Here is a 20,512-nt window from a genome sequence, read left to right as displayed (position 1 = left end):
TGTCCCTTTCCCTTTTTGGGGAGACCATGTAATTTTCTCTTAGGTTCCTCCTTGCTTCCTAGTCTCTCTGGTAATGTGAATTATAGGCTGGAAGTACTTTGTTCTATGTTTAATATCCATATATGAGTGAGTACATACCATGCTTATCTTTCTGTGATTGGGTTACCTCACTCAGGATGGGTTTTTTTCAGTTCCATCCATTTTTTCTGCAAATTTCAAGATTTCTTCCTTTTTGCTGAGATAATACACCATTGTGTAGATGTACAACATTTTCTCCATCCTTTCTTGAGTTGAGAGGCAACTAGGTTGCTTCCACATTCTGGCTATTACAAACAACGCTGCTATGAACATAGTTGAGCATATGTCCTTGTTGTATGAATGTGCATCCTTTGGGTGTATGCCCAAGAGTGGAATTGCTCGCTCTTGAGGTAGACTGATTCCCATTTTCCTGAGAAACTGACATACTGATTTCCAAAGTGGCTGCACAAGTTTGCACTCCCACCAGCAACAGAGGAGTGTTCCTCTTTCTCCACATCCTCTCCAGCACAGACTATTAGTGGTGTTTTTATTTTTAGCCATTCTGGCCCGTGTAAGATGGTATCTCAGAGTTGCTTTGATTTGCATTTCCCTGATGGCTAAGGATGTTGAACACTTTCTTAAGTGTCCTTAAGCTATTTTAGATCCCTCTATTGATAATTTTCTATTTAGTTCTGAACCCTACTTTTTAATAGAATTGTTTGGTGTTTTGGTGACTAGTTTCTTGAATTCTTTGTATATTTTGGAAATCAGCCTTGTCAGATGTAGGATTGGTGAAGATCTTTTCCCAGTCTGTGGGCTGCCATTTTGTCTTGCTGACTGTGTCCTTTGCCTTACAGAAGCTTCTCAGTTTCAGTTTCAGGAGGTCCCATTATTAATTGTCAATCTCAGTGTCTGTGCAACTGGTATTAGGTTCAGCAAATAGTCTCCTGTACCAGTTCCTTAATGGGTACCTCCTACTTTCTCTTCTAAGAAGTTACAATGTGGCTAGATTTATGGTGAGGTCTTTGATCCATTTGAACTTAAGTTTTGTGCATGATTATAGATAAGAATCTACCTGCAGTCTTCTACATGTCAGCATCCACTTATGCCAGCAGCATTTGTTGAAGATACTTTCTTTTTTCCATTGTATAATTTTAGCTTCTTTGTCAAAAATCAGGTGTTTATAGGTGTGTGGGTTAATATCTGGATCTTTAATTCAATTCCATTGATCTACCTTGTCTATTTTTGTGTTGATACCATGTTTTTTTCAGGACTATAGATCTATAATAGAGTTTAAAATTGGTAAATTTTATAGATCAGCCCTCTGTCAGATGTGGGATTAGTAGATATCTTTTCCCATTCTATGGGTTGCCTTTTTGTCTGGTTGACTGTGTCCTTTGCCTTTACAGAAGCTTCTCAGTTTCAGGAGGTCCCATGTATTAATTGTTGACCACAAGTAAGTCTTCAAAACACCAAAGGATTCAATTAAAAAGTGAGCTACAGAACTAAATAGAGAATTCTATTAAAAAGTGGGCTGCAGAACTAAATAGAGAGTTTTCAATAGAGGATTCTAAAAATGGCTGAGAGGCACTTGAGAAAGTGCTCAACATCCTTAGCCATCCGGGAAATGCAAATCAAAACAACTTTGAGATACCATCTCACTCCTGTCAGAATGGCTAAAATCAAAAACGCCAACGACAATTTATGCTGGAGAGGATGTGGTGAAAGGGGAACACTCCTCCATTGCTGGGAGTGCAAACTTGTTCAGCCACTTTGGAAATCAGTATGGAGATTCCTCAGAAAAATGGGAATAAACCTACCACAAGACCCAGCAACTCCACTCTTAGGCATATATCCATTTTTTTTTGTTTTTGTTTTTTTTTTGTCTTTTTTATCATTATTTATTTTAATTTTAAATAGCTTGTTTTACATGTCAATCCCAGTTCCCTCTCCCTCCCCTCCTCCCGCACTCCCCTTCCACCCTCCCTCCCACCCTATTGCCAAATCCTTCCACATAGGGGATATCTAGAGTCTATCATTTTACTCTTGGTAGGGTCAAGGCACTCCCCTAAGAGTCCAGGCTGAGAGAGCATCTCTCTTTGTGCTATAGGCACATGAAGACAGATTATATACCAGGGATAGACACTGATCCACAGCTCAGGGCCCCATAGGTTGCCCAGGCCTTCTCACTGACACTCACATTTGGGGGGTCCAGATCAGTCCCATTCTGGCCTCCCCACTGTCGGTCTGGGGTCCAAGAGCACTCCCCTGTTCAGATCAGCTGTCTCTGCTGGTTTTGCCAGCCCATTCTTTGCCAATTTGCTCATCACTCCTCTCTCTCTGTCACTGGGTTCCTTGGGTTCAGTTCAGTGCTTAGTTGTGTGTTTGCCTCTGCTTCCATCAGTCACAGGATGAAGGCTCCCGGATGGTTATAGACATCAAGTTCATTATCAGGAATGGGCATTCGAGGTGGTCCTTCCACTATTGCTTAGCTTGCCAATTGATGTTATACCTTTAGATCACTCGAGGTCATTCTGGTGCCTGATCTGTCTTCGATCCTATGATTCCCTCTTCCGCCTATTTTACCCCCACCCCCTCAACTTCCTGTTCCCCCATGACCAACTCCCTTCCTCTTTACCCCCTCTATTCTTCCCAGGTCCCACTCCCCCCCCCTCGCCGTGTTCCCCATCCATTCAGAGGATCTTGTCTCCATCCTCTTCTCTTGGGTACTATGCATATATGCATATCTTTTAGGTTCTTTCCTGTTTCCCAGACTCTCTATCTGTGGAAGTGCAGACTGGCACTATCCTGATCCATATTTAAAATCCATATATGAGTGAGTACATACCATGTTTGTCTTTTTGCGACTGGGTTACCTCACTCAGGATGGTACTTCCAGTGCTATCCATTTCCCTGCGAATTTCAAGATTCCATTGTTTTTTTCTGCTGAGCAATACTCCATTGTGTAAATGTACCACATTTTCTCTATCCACTCTTCAGTTGAGGGGCATCTAGGTTGCTTCCAGGTTCTGGCTATTACAAACAATGCTGCTATGAACATAGTGGAGCAGATGCCCTTGTTGTATGAACCTGCCTCATTTGGATAAATGCCTAAGAGTGGAATTGCTGGGTCTAGTGGTAGATTAATTCCCATTTTCCTGGGGAATCTCCATACTGATTTCCAAAGAGGCTGTATGAGTCGGCATTCCCACCAGCAGTGGAGGAGTGTTCCTCTCTCTCCACATCCTCTCCAGCATAAATTGTCTTCCGTGTTTTTGATTCTAGCCATTCTGACAGGAGTAAGATGGTATCTCAGAGTTGTTTTGATTTGCATTTCCCTGATGGCTAAGGATGTTGAGCACTTTCTTAAGTGTCTCTTGGCCATTTTAGCCTCCTCTACTGAGAATTCTCTATTTAGCTCTGTACCCCACCTTTCAAGTGGATCCTTTGGTGTTTTGGAGACTTGTTTCTTGAGTTCTTTGTAAATTTTGGAGATTAGCCCTCTGTCAGATGTAGGGTTAGTGAATATCTTTTCCCATTCTGTGGCCTGCCTTTTTGTGTTTTTGATTGTGTCCTTTGCCTTACAGAAGCTTTTTAGTTTCAGAAGGTCCCATTTGTTAATTGTTGATCTCAGTGCCTGTGCCACTGGTGTTATGTTTGGAAGTGGTCTCCTGTACCAACTCGTTGAAGAGTATCTCCCACTTTCTCTTCTAAAAGTTTCAGTGTGGCTGGATGTATGTTGAGATCTTTGATCCATTTGGACTTAAGTTTTGTACAAGGCGATAAACATGGATCTATCTGCAGTCTTCTGCATACCATTACCCAGTTATGCCAGCACCATTTGTTGAAGATGCTTTCTTTTTTCCACTGTACAATTTTAGCTTCTTTGTAAAAAATCAGGTGTTCATAGGTGTGTGGGTTAAAATTAGGGCTTTGATTCGGTTCCATTGATCTACCTGCCTATTTTTGTGCCAATACCAAGCTGTTTTCAGGACTATAGCTCTATAATAGAGCTTGAAGTCAGGTACGGTGATGCCTCCTGAAGTTCCTTTATTGTATAGGGATGTTTTGGCTATCCTGGGCCTTTTGTTTTTCCATATAAAGTTGATTAATGTTCTTTCCAGGTCCTTGAAGAATTGTGATGGAATTTTGATAGGGATTGCATTGAATCTATAGACTGCTTTTGGCAAGATTGCCATTTTTATTATGTTGATCCTACCAATCCAAGAGCATGGGAGATCTTTCCATTTTCTGGTATCTTCTTTGATTTCTTTCTTCAAAGACACAAAGTTCTTGATATACAGGTCATTCACTTCCTTGGTTAACATTATCCCCAGATATTTGATGCTGTTTTTGGCTATTGGAAAAGGTGATGTTTCTCTGATTTCTTTCTCAGTCACTTCATCATCTGTATATAATAGGGCCACTGATTTTTTTGAGTTTACCTTGTATCCTGCCACATTGCTGAAGGTGTTTATCAGCTCTAGGAGTAACCTTGCGGAGTTTTTTGGGTCACTTATGTAAACTATCATATCATCTGCAAATAATGAAAGTTTGACTTCTTCTTTTCCTATTTGTATCCCCTTTATCTCCTTTTGTTGTCTTATTGCTGTAGCTAGAACTTCAAGTACAATATTGAAGAGATATGGAGAGAGTGGACAGCCTTGTCTTGTTCCTGATTTTAGAGGAATTGCTTTGAGTTTCTCTCCATTTAGTTTGATGTTAGCTGTTGGTTTACTGTATATTGCTTTTATTACATTCAGGTACGTTCCTGTTATCCCTCATCTCTCTAGGACCTTTATCATGAAGGGGTGCTGGATTTTGTCAAAGGCTTTTTCAGCATCTAGTGAGATGATCATGTGGTTTTTCTTTCGCAGATTGTTAATATGGTGGATTACATTGATAGATTTTCTAATGTTGAACCATCCCTGCATTCCTGGAATGAAGCCTACTTGATCATGGTGGATGATTTTTCTGATGTGTTCTTGAATCCGGTTTGCAAGTATTTTACTGAGTATTTTTGCATCAATGTTCATGAGGGAAATTGGTCTATAGTTCTCTTTCTTAGTTGTGTCTTTGTGTGGCTTGGGTATCAAGGTAATTGTAGCCTCGTAGAAAGAGTTTGGCAGTGAGCCTCCTGCCTCTATTGTGTGGAATACTTTGACGAGTATTGGAATGAGCTCTTCTTTGAATTTCTGGTAGAATTCTGCACTGAAGCCATCTGGGCCTGGGCTTTTTTTGTTTGGGAGACTTTTGATGACTGCTTCTATTTCATTAGGGGTTATAGGTCTGTTTAGATTATTTATCTGTTCTTGATTTAGTTTTGGCAAGTGATATCTATCCAGGAAATTGTCCATTTCCTTTAAATTTTCAAATTTTGTGGAGTACAGATTTTCAAAGTATGCCCTGATGATTCTGTTGATTTCCTCAGAGTCCGTTATTATGTCCCCTTTCTCATCCCTGATTTTGTTAATTAGCATGTTCTCTCTCTGTCTTTTGGTTAGTTTGGACAGAGGTTTGTCTATTTTGTTGATTTTCTCAAAGAACCAACTCTTTGTTTCATTGATTCTTCTCAATGTTTTCCTGGTTTCTACTTGATTGGTTTCAGCCCTCAATTTGATTATTTCCTGGCGTCTGCTCCTCCTGGGGGAGTTTGCTTCTTTTTGTTCTAGAACATTCAGCTGTGCTATTAATTCTCTAGTATGATTGTTCTCTAGTTTTTTCATGTGGGCACTTAGTGCTATAAACTTTCCTCTCAGCACTGCTTTCAAAGTGTCCCATAAGTTTGTGTATGTTGTGTCTTCATTCTCATTGAAATCGAGGAAGTCTTTAATTTCTTTTTTTATTTCTTCCTTTACCCAGGGATGGTGCAATTGTGCATTGTTCAATCTCCATGAGTTTGTAGGGTTTCTGCGATTTGTGTTATTGTTGAATTCTAATGTTAATGCATGGTGGTCTGATAAGATGCAGGGGGTTATTCCAATTTTTTTTGTATCTGTGGAGATTTGCTATGTTTCCTATTATGTGGTCAATTTTAGAGAAGGTTCCATGTGGTGCCGAGAAGAAGGTATATCCCTTTGTATTTGGGTGGAATGTTCTATAGATGTCTGTTAAACCCAGTTGGGTCATAACTTCTATTAATTCTTTTGTTTCTTTGTTAAGTTTCTGTCTGGAGGTCCTATCTAGCGGTGAGAGCGGAGTGTTGAAGTCTCCTAGTATTAGTGTGTGAGATTTTATGTGCATTTTGAGCTTTAGTAATGTTTCTTTCACGAATGTAGGTGCCTTTCTATTTGGGGCGTAGATATTTAAAATCGAGACTTCGTCTTGATGTATTTTTCCTTTGATGAATATGAAGTGCCCTTCTTCATCATTTTTGATTGATTTTAATTTGAAGTCTAATTTGTTAGATATTAGGATTGCTACGCCCGCTTGTTTCTTGGGGCCGTTTGATTGGAAGATCTTTTCCCAGCCCTTTACTCTGAGATAACGTCTGTCTTTGGTGTTGAGATGAAAAGATGCCCATTCATACAACAAGGATGTCTGTTCCACTATGTTCATAGCAGCATTATTTGTAATAGCCAGAACTTGGAAGCAACCTAGATGCCCCTCCACCGAAGAATGGATAGAGAAAATGTGGTACATTTACACAATGGAGTACTATTCAGCAGTAAAAAACAATGGAATCCTGAGATTTGCAGGTAAATGGATGACACTAGAAGAAACCATCCTGAGTGAGGTAACGCAGTCACAAAAAGAGAAACATGGCATGTACTCTCTCATATATCGATTTTCGACATAGATCTGGGGGGTTCCAGCCTACAATCCCATGGCCAGAGTGTCTGGGAAACAGAAACTTCATTCAGTGGCCGATGGAAGAAGAGGCAGACTCCCATGGCTAAGTACTGAGCTGAAATCAAGAAAGCCAATAACAGAGAGGGAGGACTGATGACCAAAGGAGTTAAGACTGGGCTGGTTTAACCCCAGAAACAGCTGACCTGATAAGGGTTAACTCTTGAATCCCAGGCTGATGCCTGGGAATCCAACATGGGACTGATCAAGACCCCCTGAATGTGGGTGTCAGTGAGGAGGCCTAGGTAATCTATCGAGCCTTGGGCAGTAGATCAGTATTCATCCCGAGTATACACATGGTCCTATATCATCTGAGTGTGGGTTATCAAATTAGCATTTTACTAAAGAGGACATGGCAAATGGGTTCTTTAAAACCAAGATGAAAAGATCCTGACTTTAACCTAAGGCAAATGAAATTCCAATTTAAGATCATTGAAAGTGTCTGTCATAGACTTTAATGATGCTCCCTGGGAGGCCTAACCCATTCTGGGGAGTGAATGGGGGGTGGGTTAGGGGTTGGTGAGGGACATGGGACATGGGAGGACAGGAGAGAGAGGGAACTGTAATTGGTGTGTAAATTAAGATTGTTTTTAATTTAAATAAATATTTATTTAAAAAAAAGAAAGTGTCTGTCATTACTAGGAAAGTGACAGTCACTGTGACAGTGCATATGGCAGGGTCATTAAAATATTAGTATACATTGATTATTCTTTTTAAAATCATAAATGTCAATAGGCAATGGAGAAAAGGAGAGTGTCTGCCTACAGGTATAGTCCATATCTCAAATCTCTTATAACAAACTTACAATATGTGGGAAATGAACATGATTCATTATTGAAAATGATATTTCAGATCTGTTGCATGCATGGCTGTAAACTAAACTATTTTGGTGAATCCAACTCATCTCTGAATAGATAACATGAAATGTGGGTCACACTTCCATCCCAGCGGTAGTAGTCAACGCACCCCACCATCCTAGTCTCCCGTTCCACCAAAAGGACTAGGTAAACCGGGCCCATTCCCAGACTGCCTGTCTGTGCTTGGGGTCTGCCACTGTGGGCTTTCATCCCAGTGGAGGGAGCCAATGCACCCCACCTAGTCTCCTGCTTTGCCCATGAGACAAAATCAACCAGCGCCTGTATCCAGGTTTCCTTCCTTTGCCTGGGGTCTACCACTGGGGCTTCCCTCCATCCAGATGGGATACAAAGCACCCCAGCATCCTAGTCCGTTTCTCCAACCATGAGACCATGTGGAGAGCTACCAGAGCATTGAACTTTCCTAGACCCATCTGAAGGTAACTCTGGTCCTGTACTGACAAGGAGAGGAAGAGATTCCTTCTGCACCCACTGGAAGAAGGAATGGGAAGGAGACAATATAAAAACACACGCAGCAACAGAAAAAACAATATGACCCTGCCAGAATCTACAGACCCTATACCAACAAGACCTGAACAGCCCAATGCAAATGAAGCAGTAGAGAATGACACTAAATACAACTTCATGAAAATGACAGAGGCCCTCAAAGAGGATATGAGAAAATCCCTTAAAGAGATGGAAGAAAAAACAATCCAAAAATGTAAGAAATGGAGGAAAACACAAAGCAAAAATTTCAAGAAACAAGTGCAAGGGCCGAAATCTGAAATAGAAAAATAAAAAAATACAGTCTGAAGTAATACTGGAAATAGAAAAGCTGAGCAAACAGACAGGTACTACAGATGCAAGCATACCCAATATAATACAAGAAATGGAAGAGGGAATCTCAGGTGTTGAAAACACACTAGGAAAAATAGATTCATCGGTCAAAGAAAATCTTAAGTCCAACAAATCCCTAGCATGAAATAGCCAGGAAATATGGGAAACCATGAAAAGACCAAACCTAAAAATAATAGGTATAGAAGAAGGTGAAGAAAACCAACTCAAAGGGGCAGAAAAATATTCAACAAAATCATAGAAGAAAACTTTCCAAACCTAAACAAAAACATGCCAATGAAGGTGCAAGAAGCTTACAGAACACCAAATAGAGTAGACCACAAAAAAGTCCCCTTGACACATAATAATCAAGACCCTAACATACTGAATAAAGAAAGAATATTAGGAGCAGCTAAGGAAAAAGACCAAGTAACATGTAAAGGAAAACCTATCAGAATTACACTTGACTTTTACAGGGAAACTCTGAAAGCCAGAAGGTCCTAGATAGATATTCTACCAATACTAAGATACCATGGATGCCAGTCCAGACTACTATACCCAGTAAAGCTCTCAATCACTATAGATGGAGAAAACACAATATTTCATGACATAACCAGATTTAAACAATACACATCTACTAACCCAGCAGTACAGAAAATTCTTGAAGGAAAACTCCAACCCAAGGAAGTCAAATAACACAAGAAAAACATAGGCAATAGATAATCCCACTTTACCAACAGGCAAAAGAAAAAAGGGGTGGAAATACACATACAATTCCACTAACAACAACCATTTCAAAACAAACAAGAATGAGCAATCAATGGTCATTAATACCCATCAATATTAATGGTCTTAACTTGCCCATAAAAAACACAGGCTAACAGAATGGATTTGAAGACAGAATCCATCCTTCTCCTGCATACAAGAAACACACCTCAGCTTCAAAGAGAGACACCACTTCAAAGTTAATGATTGGGAAAAGATTTTCCAATCAAATGGACTCAAGAAACAAGCAGTGATAGTAATCCTAATACCTAACAAATTAGACTTTAAACTAAAATCAATAAAAGAGATGAAGGAGGTTATTTTATACTCATCACAGGAGAAAACACCAAGATGAAGTCTCAATTCTGAACATCTACATCCCAAATATGAAGGTATCCACGTTCATAAAAGAAACATATAGAACCTCAAAAACAGTGGGCGACTTCAACACCCCACTCACACCATTAAAAAGGACTACCAGACAGAAACTTAACAAGGAAACAAAGGAACTAATAGAAGTTATGACCCTATTGGGTCTAACAGACATCTATAGAACACTCCATCCAAACACAAAAGAATATACCATCTTCTCATCACTGTATGGAACTTTCTCAAAAATTGAATACATACTTGGCAACATAGCAAACCTCAAAAGGTACAAAAAATCGGAATAACTCCATGTATCTTATCAGACCACCATGCTCTAAAGTTAGAATTCAGCAACAACACAAACTGCAGAAAATCTGAAAAACCATGGAAATAGAATAATGCACAATTGCTATTCCTGGGTCAAAGAAGAAATAAAAGAGAAATTAAAATCTTCCTAGAATTCAATGAGAATTAAGATACAACATACCCAAACCTACGGGACACTTTGAAACCACGATCAAGTAGGCTCCATTCCAGGGATGTAGGGATGGTACAACATATGAAAATCTATCAATGTAATCCACCATATAAACAAGCAGAGAAACTAAAATCACATGATCATCTCACTAGATGCTGAAAAAGCATTTGACAAAATCCAACACTCCTTCATTGTGGCGCCAGCACCACAAACTAGGTCCGAGGTATCAGGAAAAGAGAGACAAGACGTCCATTTGTTTGTACTAATAGAATGTATGTGCTGCCTTTATTGCCAGGAGAGTGTGTGTGTGTGTGTGTCTGTCTTCATTGCAAGTGCTAAGAGGTCTCTCCCTTGTAGGAGGGAGGAGCTTTTTATACAAGTTTACAGCATAGTGGAAAAAACCCCAGGTAGAAGAGATTGTTGTTTTCCTCCTGCTAGATGTTGATGTCAGAGGGTCAAGGCCAGGGCAGTAAGCCAGGACTAGAAAACAGAAAGCACTTGGACTGGAAAACAAGTTGCACTTGTAGGCTGACCAGCAACTCACAGAGACCCCATGGGGCTGGGGCCCAACATCTCCCCCCTTCTTTATATATAAATTAGCACTTATCTCCGGTGACTAGGATGTTAATGTCAATCTTAATATACAAAAGCAAACATTTATAAACAATATTTGGGAATGTGGGCGTCGTTCTTTCCAAGCTACTTCCTGCTGTTAAGGGGTGCTGACATACCATGGGGATCATGACAAAAAAACAAAAACAAAAAAAACAAACCCAGAACCCTGTTGAAGTTCTTGTTTTTGTGGTCTGTAAGGCTGCATCATCTCAGCTGTTTTAGGTGTTGGATCACCTGGGCCACTGCTTCAGGTGGTCTTGTTTCATCAAACCATACTAGTCTGGAAGGAACCCACAGCCTTTTATGTCCTGTGGAAACAAAGGCAGAAATTCTTTTCCCAAGTAACCTGTCCTTATATTTAAATTTAGAAGTCAAAACATTTTCAAAACATGCAAGTTGGATTAATTTAGCAACATTAATAATCAATTGTCTTTTAGCAGTTTTTGTTCCTTTCTCAGCAATTAAACAATTTAAAGACACCACAACTGTACACAGTATCCAGACTCTCTGTATATTTTCCATTCTATATAATTTTATCTTTTCCTTTTCTTTTACTTAATACCAGTACCTCCTTTATTAACCGTTACCAATTTTCAATTCACCCACTTTTAATCCATCCTCCAACTGAGGGTGATCTCTCAGGTTCCCCTTTCTTTCCTGACCTTGGTGTCAGGAGAAGGCCTGGAGATTTAATCCAATCCACCCCCCAACTGAGGGCGATCTCTCAGGGTCCCCTTACTTTCCTGACCTTGGTGTCAGGCGAAGGCCTGGAGATTTAATCCAATCCACCCTCCAACCTAGGGTGATCTCTCAGGTCCCCTTACATTCCTGACCTTTGTCAGGCGAAGGCCTGGAGATTTAATCCAATCCACCCTCCAACCTAGGGTGATCTCTCAAGCAAAGCCTGGAGATTTGACCATTCAATTTTACTGTTAGAAGATGAGGTACCTGTTTAATTCTTTTCTTTTTCGAGTCTCTCCTTTTTGAGTCTTCTATCTGGCCAATTTTTCCCAGTCTTTCCAAGTTTCTCTGGATCTCGGTGGGACGTCCAATTGTGGCACCAGCGCCACAAGCAACTCCAAGGTATCAGGGAAAGAAAGACCAGACGTCCAGCTGTTTGTACTAAGAGAATGCCTGTGTTGCCTTTATTGCCAGGAGAGTGTGCATGTGTGTGTCTTCATTGTAAGTGCTAAGAGGTCTCTCCCTTGTAGGAGGGAGGAGTTTTTTATACAGCACAGTGGAAAAAAACCCAGGTAGGAGAGATTGTTGTTTTCCTCCTGCTAGATGTTGATGTCAGAGGGTCAAGGCCAGGGCAGTAAGCCAGGACTAGAAAACAGAAAGCACTTGGACTGGAAAACAAGTTGCACTTGTAGGCTGACCAGCAACTCACAGAGACCCCATGGGGCTGGGGCCCAACACTTCATGATAAAGGTCTTGCAGAGATCTGGGATAACAGGAACATAACTAAACATAATAAAAGCTATATACAGCAAACCAACAGCCAACATAAAACTAAATGGACAGAAACTCAAGGTGATTCTGCTAAAATCAGGAACAAGACAAGGCTGTCCCCTCTCCCCATACCTCTTCAATATTGTACTTGAAGTTCTAGCTAGAGCAATATGAGAACAAAAGGAGATCGAGGGGATACAAATTGGAAAAAAAGACATAAAACTTTCACTATTTGCAGATGATAAGATAGTTTACATAAGTAACCCAAAGAACTCTACCAGGGAACTATTACAGCTGATTAACACTTTTAGTAAATGGTAGGATACAAGATCAACTCAAGAAAATCAGTAGCCCTACTATATACAGACAATCAAAGGGCTGAGAAACAAATCAGAGAAACATCTCCCTTTACAATTGCCACAAACAAGATAAAATACCTTGGGGTAATGATAACCAAACAAGTGAAAGAACTATATCTCAAGAACTTTGAGTCATTAAAGAAAGAAATTAAAGAAGACACCAGAAAATGGAAAGATCTCCCGTAGTCTTGCATAGGTAGGATCAATGTAGTAAAAATGGCAATCCTGCCAAAAGAAATCTAGAGACTCGATGCATCCTCATCAAAATTCCAGCACAATTCTTCACAGATCTTGAAAGAACAATTCTCAACTTTATATGGGAAAACAAAAGGCCCAGTCAAAACAAACTTGTTCAACAAGGCAACACCCAGAGGCATCACCATCCATGACTTCCAGCTTTATTATAGAACTATAGTCCTGAAAACAGCTTGATACTGGCACAAAAATAGACAGGTAGATGAATGGAATCGAATGGAACACCCTGATATAAACCCACACACCTATGAACACCTGATATTAGACAAAGAAGCTAAAATTATATAATTAAAAAAAGATAGCATCTTCAACAAATGGTGCTGGCATGACTGGATATTGGCATGTAGAAGACTGCAGACAGATCCATGTCTATCACCATGCACAAAACTTAAGTCCAAATGGATCAAAACCTCAACATAAATCCAGCCACACTGAACCTGTTAGAAGAGAAAGTGGGAGGTACCTTTGAACTAATTGGTACAGGAGACCACCTCCTGAGCATAACACCAGTAGCACAGACACTGAGATCGACAATTAATAAATGGGTCCTCCTGAAACTGAGAAGCTTCTGTAAGTTAAAGGACATAATCAACAACACAAAAAGGCAGCGTACAGAATGGGAAAAGATATTCACTAACTCACATGTGACAAAGGGCTGATCTCCAAAATTTATAAAGAACTCAAGAAGCTAGTCTCCCAAACACCAAAGGATCCAATAAAAAAGTGGGCTACAGAACTAAATAGAGAATTCTAAAATGGCTGAAAGACACATAAGAAAGTGCTCAACATCCTTAGCCATTAGGGAAATGCAAATCAAAACAACCCTGAGATATCATCTTACTCCTGTCAGAATGTTGAAAATCATAAACAACAATGACAGCTTATGCTGGAGAGGATGTGGAGAAAAGGGAACACTCGTCCATTACTGGTGGGAGTGCAAACTTGTACAGCCACTTTGGAAATCAGTATGGAGATTCCTCAGGAAATTGGGACTCAGTCTACTACAAGACCCAGCAATTCCACTCTTAGGCATATACCCAAAATAAGCCCATTCATACAACAAGGATGTCTGTTCCGATATGTTCATAGCAGCGTTATATGTAATAGTTAGATCCTGGAAGCAACCTAGATGCCCCACAACTAAAGAGTGGATAGAGTAAATGTGGTACATTTACACAATGGAGTACTACTCAGGATAAAACAGTGGAATCTTGAAATTTGTTAAAAAATGGATGGCACTAGAAGAAACCATCTTGAGTGAGGTATCCCAGTCACAATAAGACAAGCATGCTATGTACTCGCTCATATATCGTTCCTAGACATGGATCAGGGGAGTGCCAGCCTACAATCCCATTGCCCATGAGTCTGGGAAACAGGAAGGTTCCCAAGAGAGATATGCAAGATACACAAGAGACGGGGAATGAAGCAATATCTCATGATCAGATTGGAAGCATGGGGGGAGGGGAGAGGTAACAGGGAAAAAGAGAGGGGGAGAAGAGGAGAGAAGAGGAAAATATGGGAGAGCAGTATGGTCAAGTCAGGGGAAGAATAGAGGAGACTAGGATGAGAGATACTATAATCAATGGAGTCATTATAGGTTTGAGGAGAGAGCTAACACTAGTGGGATTTCCAGAGACATACAAGGATGACACCAACTGGCAAAGTAAGCAATAGTGTAGACACTATGTTAATTGTCCCTCCCTGATAATGAGATTGATGACTACCTTATATAACATCCTAGAATCTTCATGCAGTGACTGATGGAAGCAGAGACAGACACCCACAGCTAAACAATGAACTGAACTCTTGAAACCCAGTGACAGAGAGGGAGCAGTGATGAGCCAAGGGGTCAAGACTGTGCTGATGAAACACACAGAAACAGCGCACCTGACAAGGGGGAGCTCTTGGGCCCTAGACTGATGGTTGAGAGGCTAGCATGGGACTCATCCAGACCCCTCCCCCTGAATGTGGTGTCAGTGAGGAGGCCTCTGCAATCTCTAGGTCCTTCGGTAGTAGATCAGTGTTTACCATGGCATACAAATGAACTTTGGGTTCCCATTCCATATGGAGGGAACTTCTCTCAGCCTGGACACATGGTGGTGGGTCTAGGCGCTGCCCCAAATGAAGTGACAAACTATGGAGATCCCCCATGTATGGCCTTACCCTCTCTGGGGAGTGGTGTGGGTATTGGGTGGGAGGTTGGAAGGGCTGTTATAGGGGCAAGGGAGGAGGGGTTGGAGAGGGAGCTGGGATCGACATGTAAAGTAAGCATGTTTCTAATTTAAATAAAAATATATTGAGAAATAAAATGTGTGCCACAGAATATAGCCGTATTTTGGAAGTACTACAATTAAAATATAGCCAAATGATGTCATTTCCTTTTGCAAATCATTAAATCTAAAACAAATTAAACCCATGGGTAATTAAAATAATTTCATCCTACACTTTTATATAATCATATGCACATTTTATTTTTCTGTCCCAGTAGGCAAGTATTTGTAAGTTCCCTGTCCCACTGGATTGTCAGTACAATTTTCCAAAAGAAATGAAGTAATTAACTGTAATTTTAAGGGAAGTAAGCTATTTGGGGCTCTATCCCAAATGATAAAAACTCACTTAAAAGTGGTTTTGCTGTGTAATAACAATTCCCCAGAGCCTCTTCAGGGTGCTGTAATAGATATGTCTCTGACTTGGACTTCTAGCTTTCAGGGATATAGGAATATTTGCATTTCCTAAGTGCCACAGAAGTAGCTATGTCTTAAGGAAAGTGTAAGAGATTGGGACATTTATTTCATTCTTTATTTTTTGAGCAGTGCTCAGTGTCTTTATTCATACTTTAAATAAACACAGGAATCAATGTGGTATGTATGTTCACCTTTGTACAAGTAGAAAACAGGAGGTTAAAATTTCTTGTCGTTTGCCTGTGTTTCAACGCATTAGAGGAGGTTCAAATTGGTCCTCAGTTTTGTGGCTTCTCACGCCTTTGTATTTCTGTACATTGTTTTGTGTTCTTGTAGGCAGTCATATCCAACCTTGAAAACATTTATATCTTTCATACATTTATTTTCTTTAATAAAGTTTGTCTCTGGTGTGGATCTATGTCTAGAAGCCATAATAACTGAGGAATTGTGACTCAAAGTACTAGAGAAAATTTGACCTAATACAACTTGATAAATTTGAATAAAAATTAGGTTTCTGGTAGTTATATATGTTTTGCAGATTAATATAAATATGCTGTTTTTTTAGACCTCAGGTAGAAGTTTTTTTAAGCAAATAATTCTGAGGACTCTGCTGTGGTTAGAGTTTTGAAAATGGGTGAATAGGACTAACATTTTCCCTGTCCTGGTTCATGCTCTGTAGCTTGAATAAAGTGCCCATTATTTTGACGTACAAAGCAGGCTTTCTTTCATTATAATTTGCTAGTTATTATAGCTTTCCATTTCCATCCTGACCACTCTCTCTTACACTATACCAAATGCATTCCCTTTTTCTTTCCTGACCACCACGTTTTAGAACTGGTGATGCAAAAACATATCTAATGCAAGCTTCCAAACACTCTGTTTATTTAATTGGTATTAATATGTAACAATATCTAGACTCGTATCACTTGTAAAGTCCCACAAAGGATATAGGAGGATCTTGAGACACTTTGCAAAATGTCTAGCATATTTATACCAGAGTGATAATAAGAATTGTGATGAGCCTTTCTATCTTGAACATAGGCAACATCCAGCTTATGGTACTGATTTTTTTAAACTAAGAATTTGGCTTATTTTATTCTAATAGGTCATAAAGATAAAAGATGTCCAAGTTAATGATATTGTTATTATACAGACAATAACACAACTGGAGACTAAATTTACTGGAGGAGAGAACATGTGGCAGAGGAATGTTTGCGATGGGGATGGGAAAACTAAGAGTCAACCCTGGCATGCATATTTAGGTTAGTCACAGTTTGTGCTATAAAAATAAATGTCACTATGGACCCCATGTATGTATTTCATGTATATACAGGGAATAAATGTGTTACAATTGAATTTCCTATTATAATATCATGGAGTTTGAAAAGAAAGTTTACAAAGCATTTTATGTCTTCCAAAACTGTCATTTTAAAATTTAATTATAAGATTGTGTTTAGGTATATATGTTAATTTCAGGATCACTTCAGCCAAATGACTCTCCTCTGGTTCTGGTTTCAGTAGCCACCATTGAGTGAATGAATGGAGACTGAAAATGACACCATGGTGACAGAATTCATTATTTTGGGCCTAACAGATAGTCCTACACTACGTGCCATCTTATTTGTGTTTTTTCTGCCAGTTTATATAGTGACTGTATTGGGAAATATCAGTATAATCCTCTTAATTCGAAGCAGCCCACAGCTTCACACCCCCATGTATCTATTCCTCAGCCATCTAGCCTTTGTGGACATTGGCTACTCCACATCAGTCACACCCATCATGCTCATCAGTTTCTTAAGGGATAAAACCACTATCCCTCTCTCTGGCTGTGCAGCGCAGCTTGGCTCTGATGTAGCTTTTGGAACTACAGAATGCTTCCTGCTTGCTACCATGGCTTATGACCGCTATGTGGCCATCTGCTCACCTCTGCTCTACTCCACTCAAATGTCCCCAGCTGTCTGCTTCTTCCTGCTTGGGGCATCCTACTTGGGTGGATGCATGAATGCCTCATCGTTCACAGGTTGTTTTGTGAACCTAAACTTCTGCGGCCCAAATAAAGTCAACCATTTTTTCTGTGACCTCTTCCCACTTGTAAAACTCTCTTGTGGCCATGCTTATATTGCTGAAATATCTCCGTCCATCTCTTCAGCATCTGTCCTTGTGAGTACACTATCTACCATCATTGTGTCCTACATCTACATCCTACTCTCAATCATAAGGATGCGCTCTACTGAGGGAAGGAACAAGGCTTTCTCCACCTGCACCTCCCACCTCACTGCAGTCACTTTGTTTTATGGGACAGTTTTATTTGTGTACGTGATGCCCAAGTCTAGTTATTCAGCTGATCAGGTCAAAGTGGCTTCTGTGATCTACACAGTGGTGATCCCCATGCTGAACCCTCTCATCTATAGTCTGAGGAACAAGGAGGTGAAAGAGGCTATGAAAAAATTAATGGCCAGAACACACTGGTTCCCTTGAAGTAAATCAGACAAAACGCCATAGCTAATAAAATCAGTGACATGAGGTACATTGGTGATTGATATTGCCATCTTATTTACCCATACCCTGAACACTTAAATAGCGAGAAGTACCTATATATACAGAAATTTGATGTTTATTTCCATTTATAACTTAAAAAGTATCATTTACATGGACACCTGCTACATCCAACTGAAATGTGGATTTTTTAAAGGTAAGACTACTTCATGGAATAGTTTATAACTTTAAATCTTCCTGATTTGCGAATTTTGTAATGTTATTTGGGTAGACAAATGTCTTTCAATCGCCTATTTAAAATAACACTTAGGAATGAAATTTCCAGGATATGTGTAACAAATGGTATGTCTGACAAATTTGGGATTCATGTACCCACCCCCTCCACCTAAGGGTATTGCCCTTACATAGTAAATGACTCTTAATTTCTGGAAACAGTGAGGATAGTGTCTCAGAAAAAAATATGCTTATTTTCTTTTAATTTGATCCATAATGAAAAAAATCATGATGTCTCTATTTTACCAATATAAGATATAAACCAGATAACAGAGGAAATTGAATTAATTGCAGGCCAGATCTGATGACTTAGGTCTACATAAATAGGCATTAGAGTAGTATTTAATGGCAAATATTGTTCTGGAAGATGGCAATAGGATGGTGAAACTGTATTTGTATGATAGCAAATAGGCAAGAAAGTGTGGCTCAATCAGACAACGCCCTTGCTACTCTCGTCTAACCTCTCAAGAAGGTATGCATCTCTAGTCACTGATTACCCGACTCGTGATCAATTTGTCTGTGGCAGTTTCTCCATGTAGCTAGTCTAACAGTGATTTCTGATTAATAATTAGGTGAATGCATTTTTATTAATGCAGTTGTAGTGTTGGGCAAACCCTGTGAAGGCATGGAAACTCCAGTGCACAAATGGACTTCTCAGCCTTGGACTGTTCACTGGCCAGATCAAGCAGATGTCACCTTCTCCTGGAAAATCCTTTGGTAGTTCTCTGCTTCTGGTTTTGAAATTTGTTCATTATACCTCTCTGCTTATATCATTATGAACGTAGACTTTCACCAATGCGGCAGTTCTAGGGTAGAAGCCTACATAGACATACATGGCCTTTGGCACTCAAGGGTTTCACTTCTGCCTGGAAAAAGACTTTCAGCATCATGATGGGAGTCTGAACTCTATTTAATGAAGATTTTCGTTGTTTCTTTCTGGTCATCTTCATCTTTCCTTCCTCACTTTGCTCTTGAGGAAGGCAATGGTATTTCTGTTCCCTTAGAGGACAAATTTCTTCCCTGATGTTTGCTCCAAGACTCTCAAAGTCAGTGTGCTGTACTGAATTGGCTGTATCTCTAATCAATATCTTTTATAATCTACTTTCTTAATGCATACCACCTCGTAAAATGTCATCTTTTTTTTTAATTCATTACTGTGACCAAGTGCCTGATAGAAGCAGCTGAAGGGAGGAAGAGTTCTGTCATAGTGGGAAAGCATGGCACCTGGAATGACCGGTCTTGGTATCAAGAACTTACGGCTTATCACATTGTAGTGAGACAGGAAGCAGAGACGCATGCAGAAACTAATACCACCTTGAAGGCATGCCCCCAATAAAAGCTAGGCCACAGCCTCAAGGATTCCACAGCCTTCTCCTCTAAATACAGTTTCACCAGCAGGGGAGTAAGTAGTCAAATATATAAGCAGGGAATGTGGGAGGAAATGGAACATAGCATTTTATATACAAACTATAACAATTTTGGTACTCTCACAGGCATGGATGGACCTTACTGTAATCCCTTCTAAATGGCCAGTCTACCTCCGTCCTTCTCCTTCATTCAAAAGGAAGATATGCAACATCTTTATCTGAGTATTTTTTGTTCAGAAGTTCAATTTTACTCCAACTGATTATTATAATTTCATACAGAGCTATGCCACATGTTTTTCAACTCTAAGGAGTTCAAATTTTAACTTGCCCAGCTGTAAGGGGTGTGGGTAGATCTGACTTTGGTATAAGCCTTTTAGAAAATGAGGTAGATTCATGTTCTTTTCCCTTGTTCTGAGTAAACATGAAAGAGCAAGACATTATCTGTGCAAACAGAAGAAATGATGCAAGAAAATTCAGTTTATATGGATGGCCACATATTTTCATATTTGCTTTTGTCTTGATTTTGTTTTGGTGCTGGAGATTGAGCATGAAGGCTTGTGGATGCTAGGTGATCACTATACTACTTAGCTAGATCCACAACCCTGTTTTTACACTCTGAGATCTAGAATTTGATCCTTACTCTCTACTACTGGGAAGACATTTAGGCCTTCTCAAAGAAAGTATGTCTTTACCCATTGCTTTACCATATGGACAGAAACAGCCAAGAGTGCTGGGGGTGTGCACACTCCCAAGAGTAAGGTAATGATGGATTAGGGTGCAGTTTGTGGACAAATTGTGACTTTCTAAAATATGCATGAAAGATTTGGAATTCTCAGGATCATTGAGT

General features: G+C 39.8%; 1 protein-coding gene across 1 annotated transcript; it reads left to right on the top strand.

Moving 5' to 3' along the window:
• Positions 1–17,068: 17,068 nt before the first annotated feature.
• LOC101826719 (olfactory receptor 481) lies at positions 17,069–18,007 on the top strand. The gene has a single exon (XM_005075714.1). The coding sequence runs from the start codon at positions 17,069–17,071 to the stop codon at positions 18,005–18,007; it is 939 nt and encodes a 312-aa protein (XP_005075771.1).
• Positions 18,008–20,512: the final 2,505 nt, after the last annotated feature.

Source organism: Mesocricetus auratus, unplaced genomic scaffold, assembly GCF_017639785.1.
Source record: "Mesocricetus auratus isolate SY011 unplaced genomic scaffold, BCM_Maur_2.0 Super-Scaffold_4256, whole genome shotgun sequence".
In the NCBI taxonomy this organism is placed as follows: domain Eukaryota; kingdom Metazoa; phylum Chordata; class Mammalia; order Rodentia; family Cricetidae; genus Mesocricetus; species Mesocricetus auratus.
Note: the sequence above shows the minus strand (reverse complement) of the source record. Positions and strands in the feature narration are given on the sequence as shown.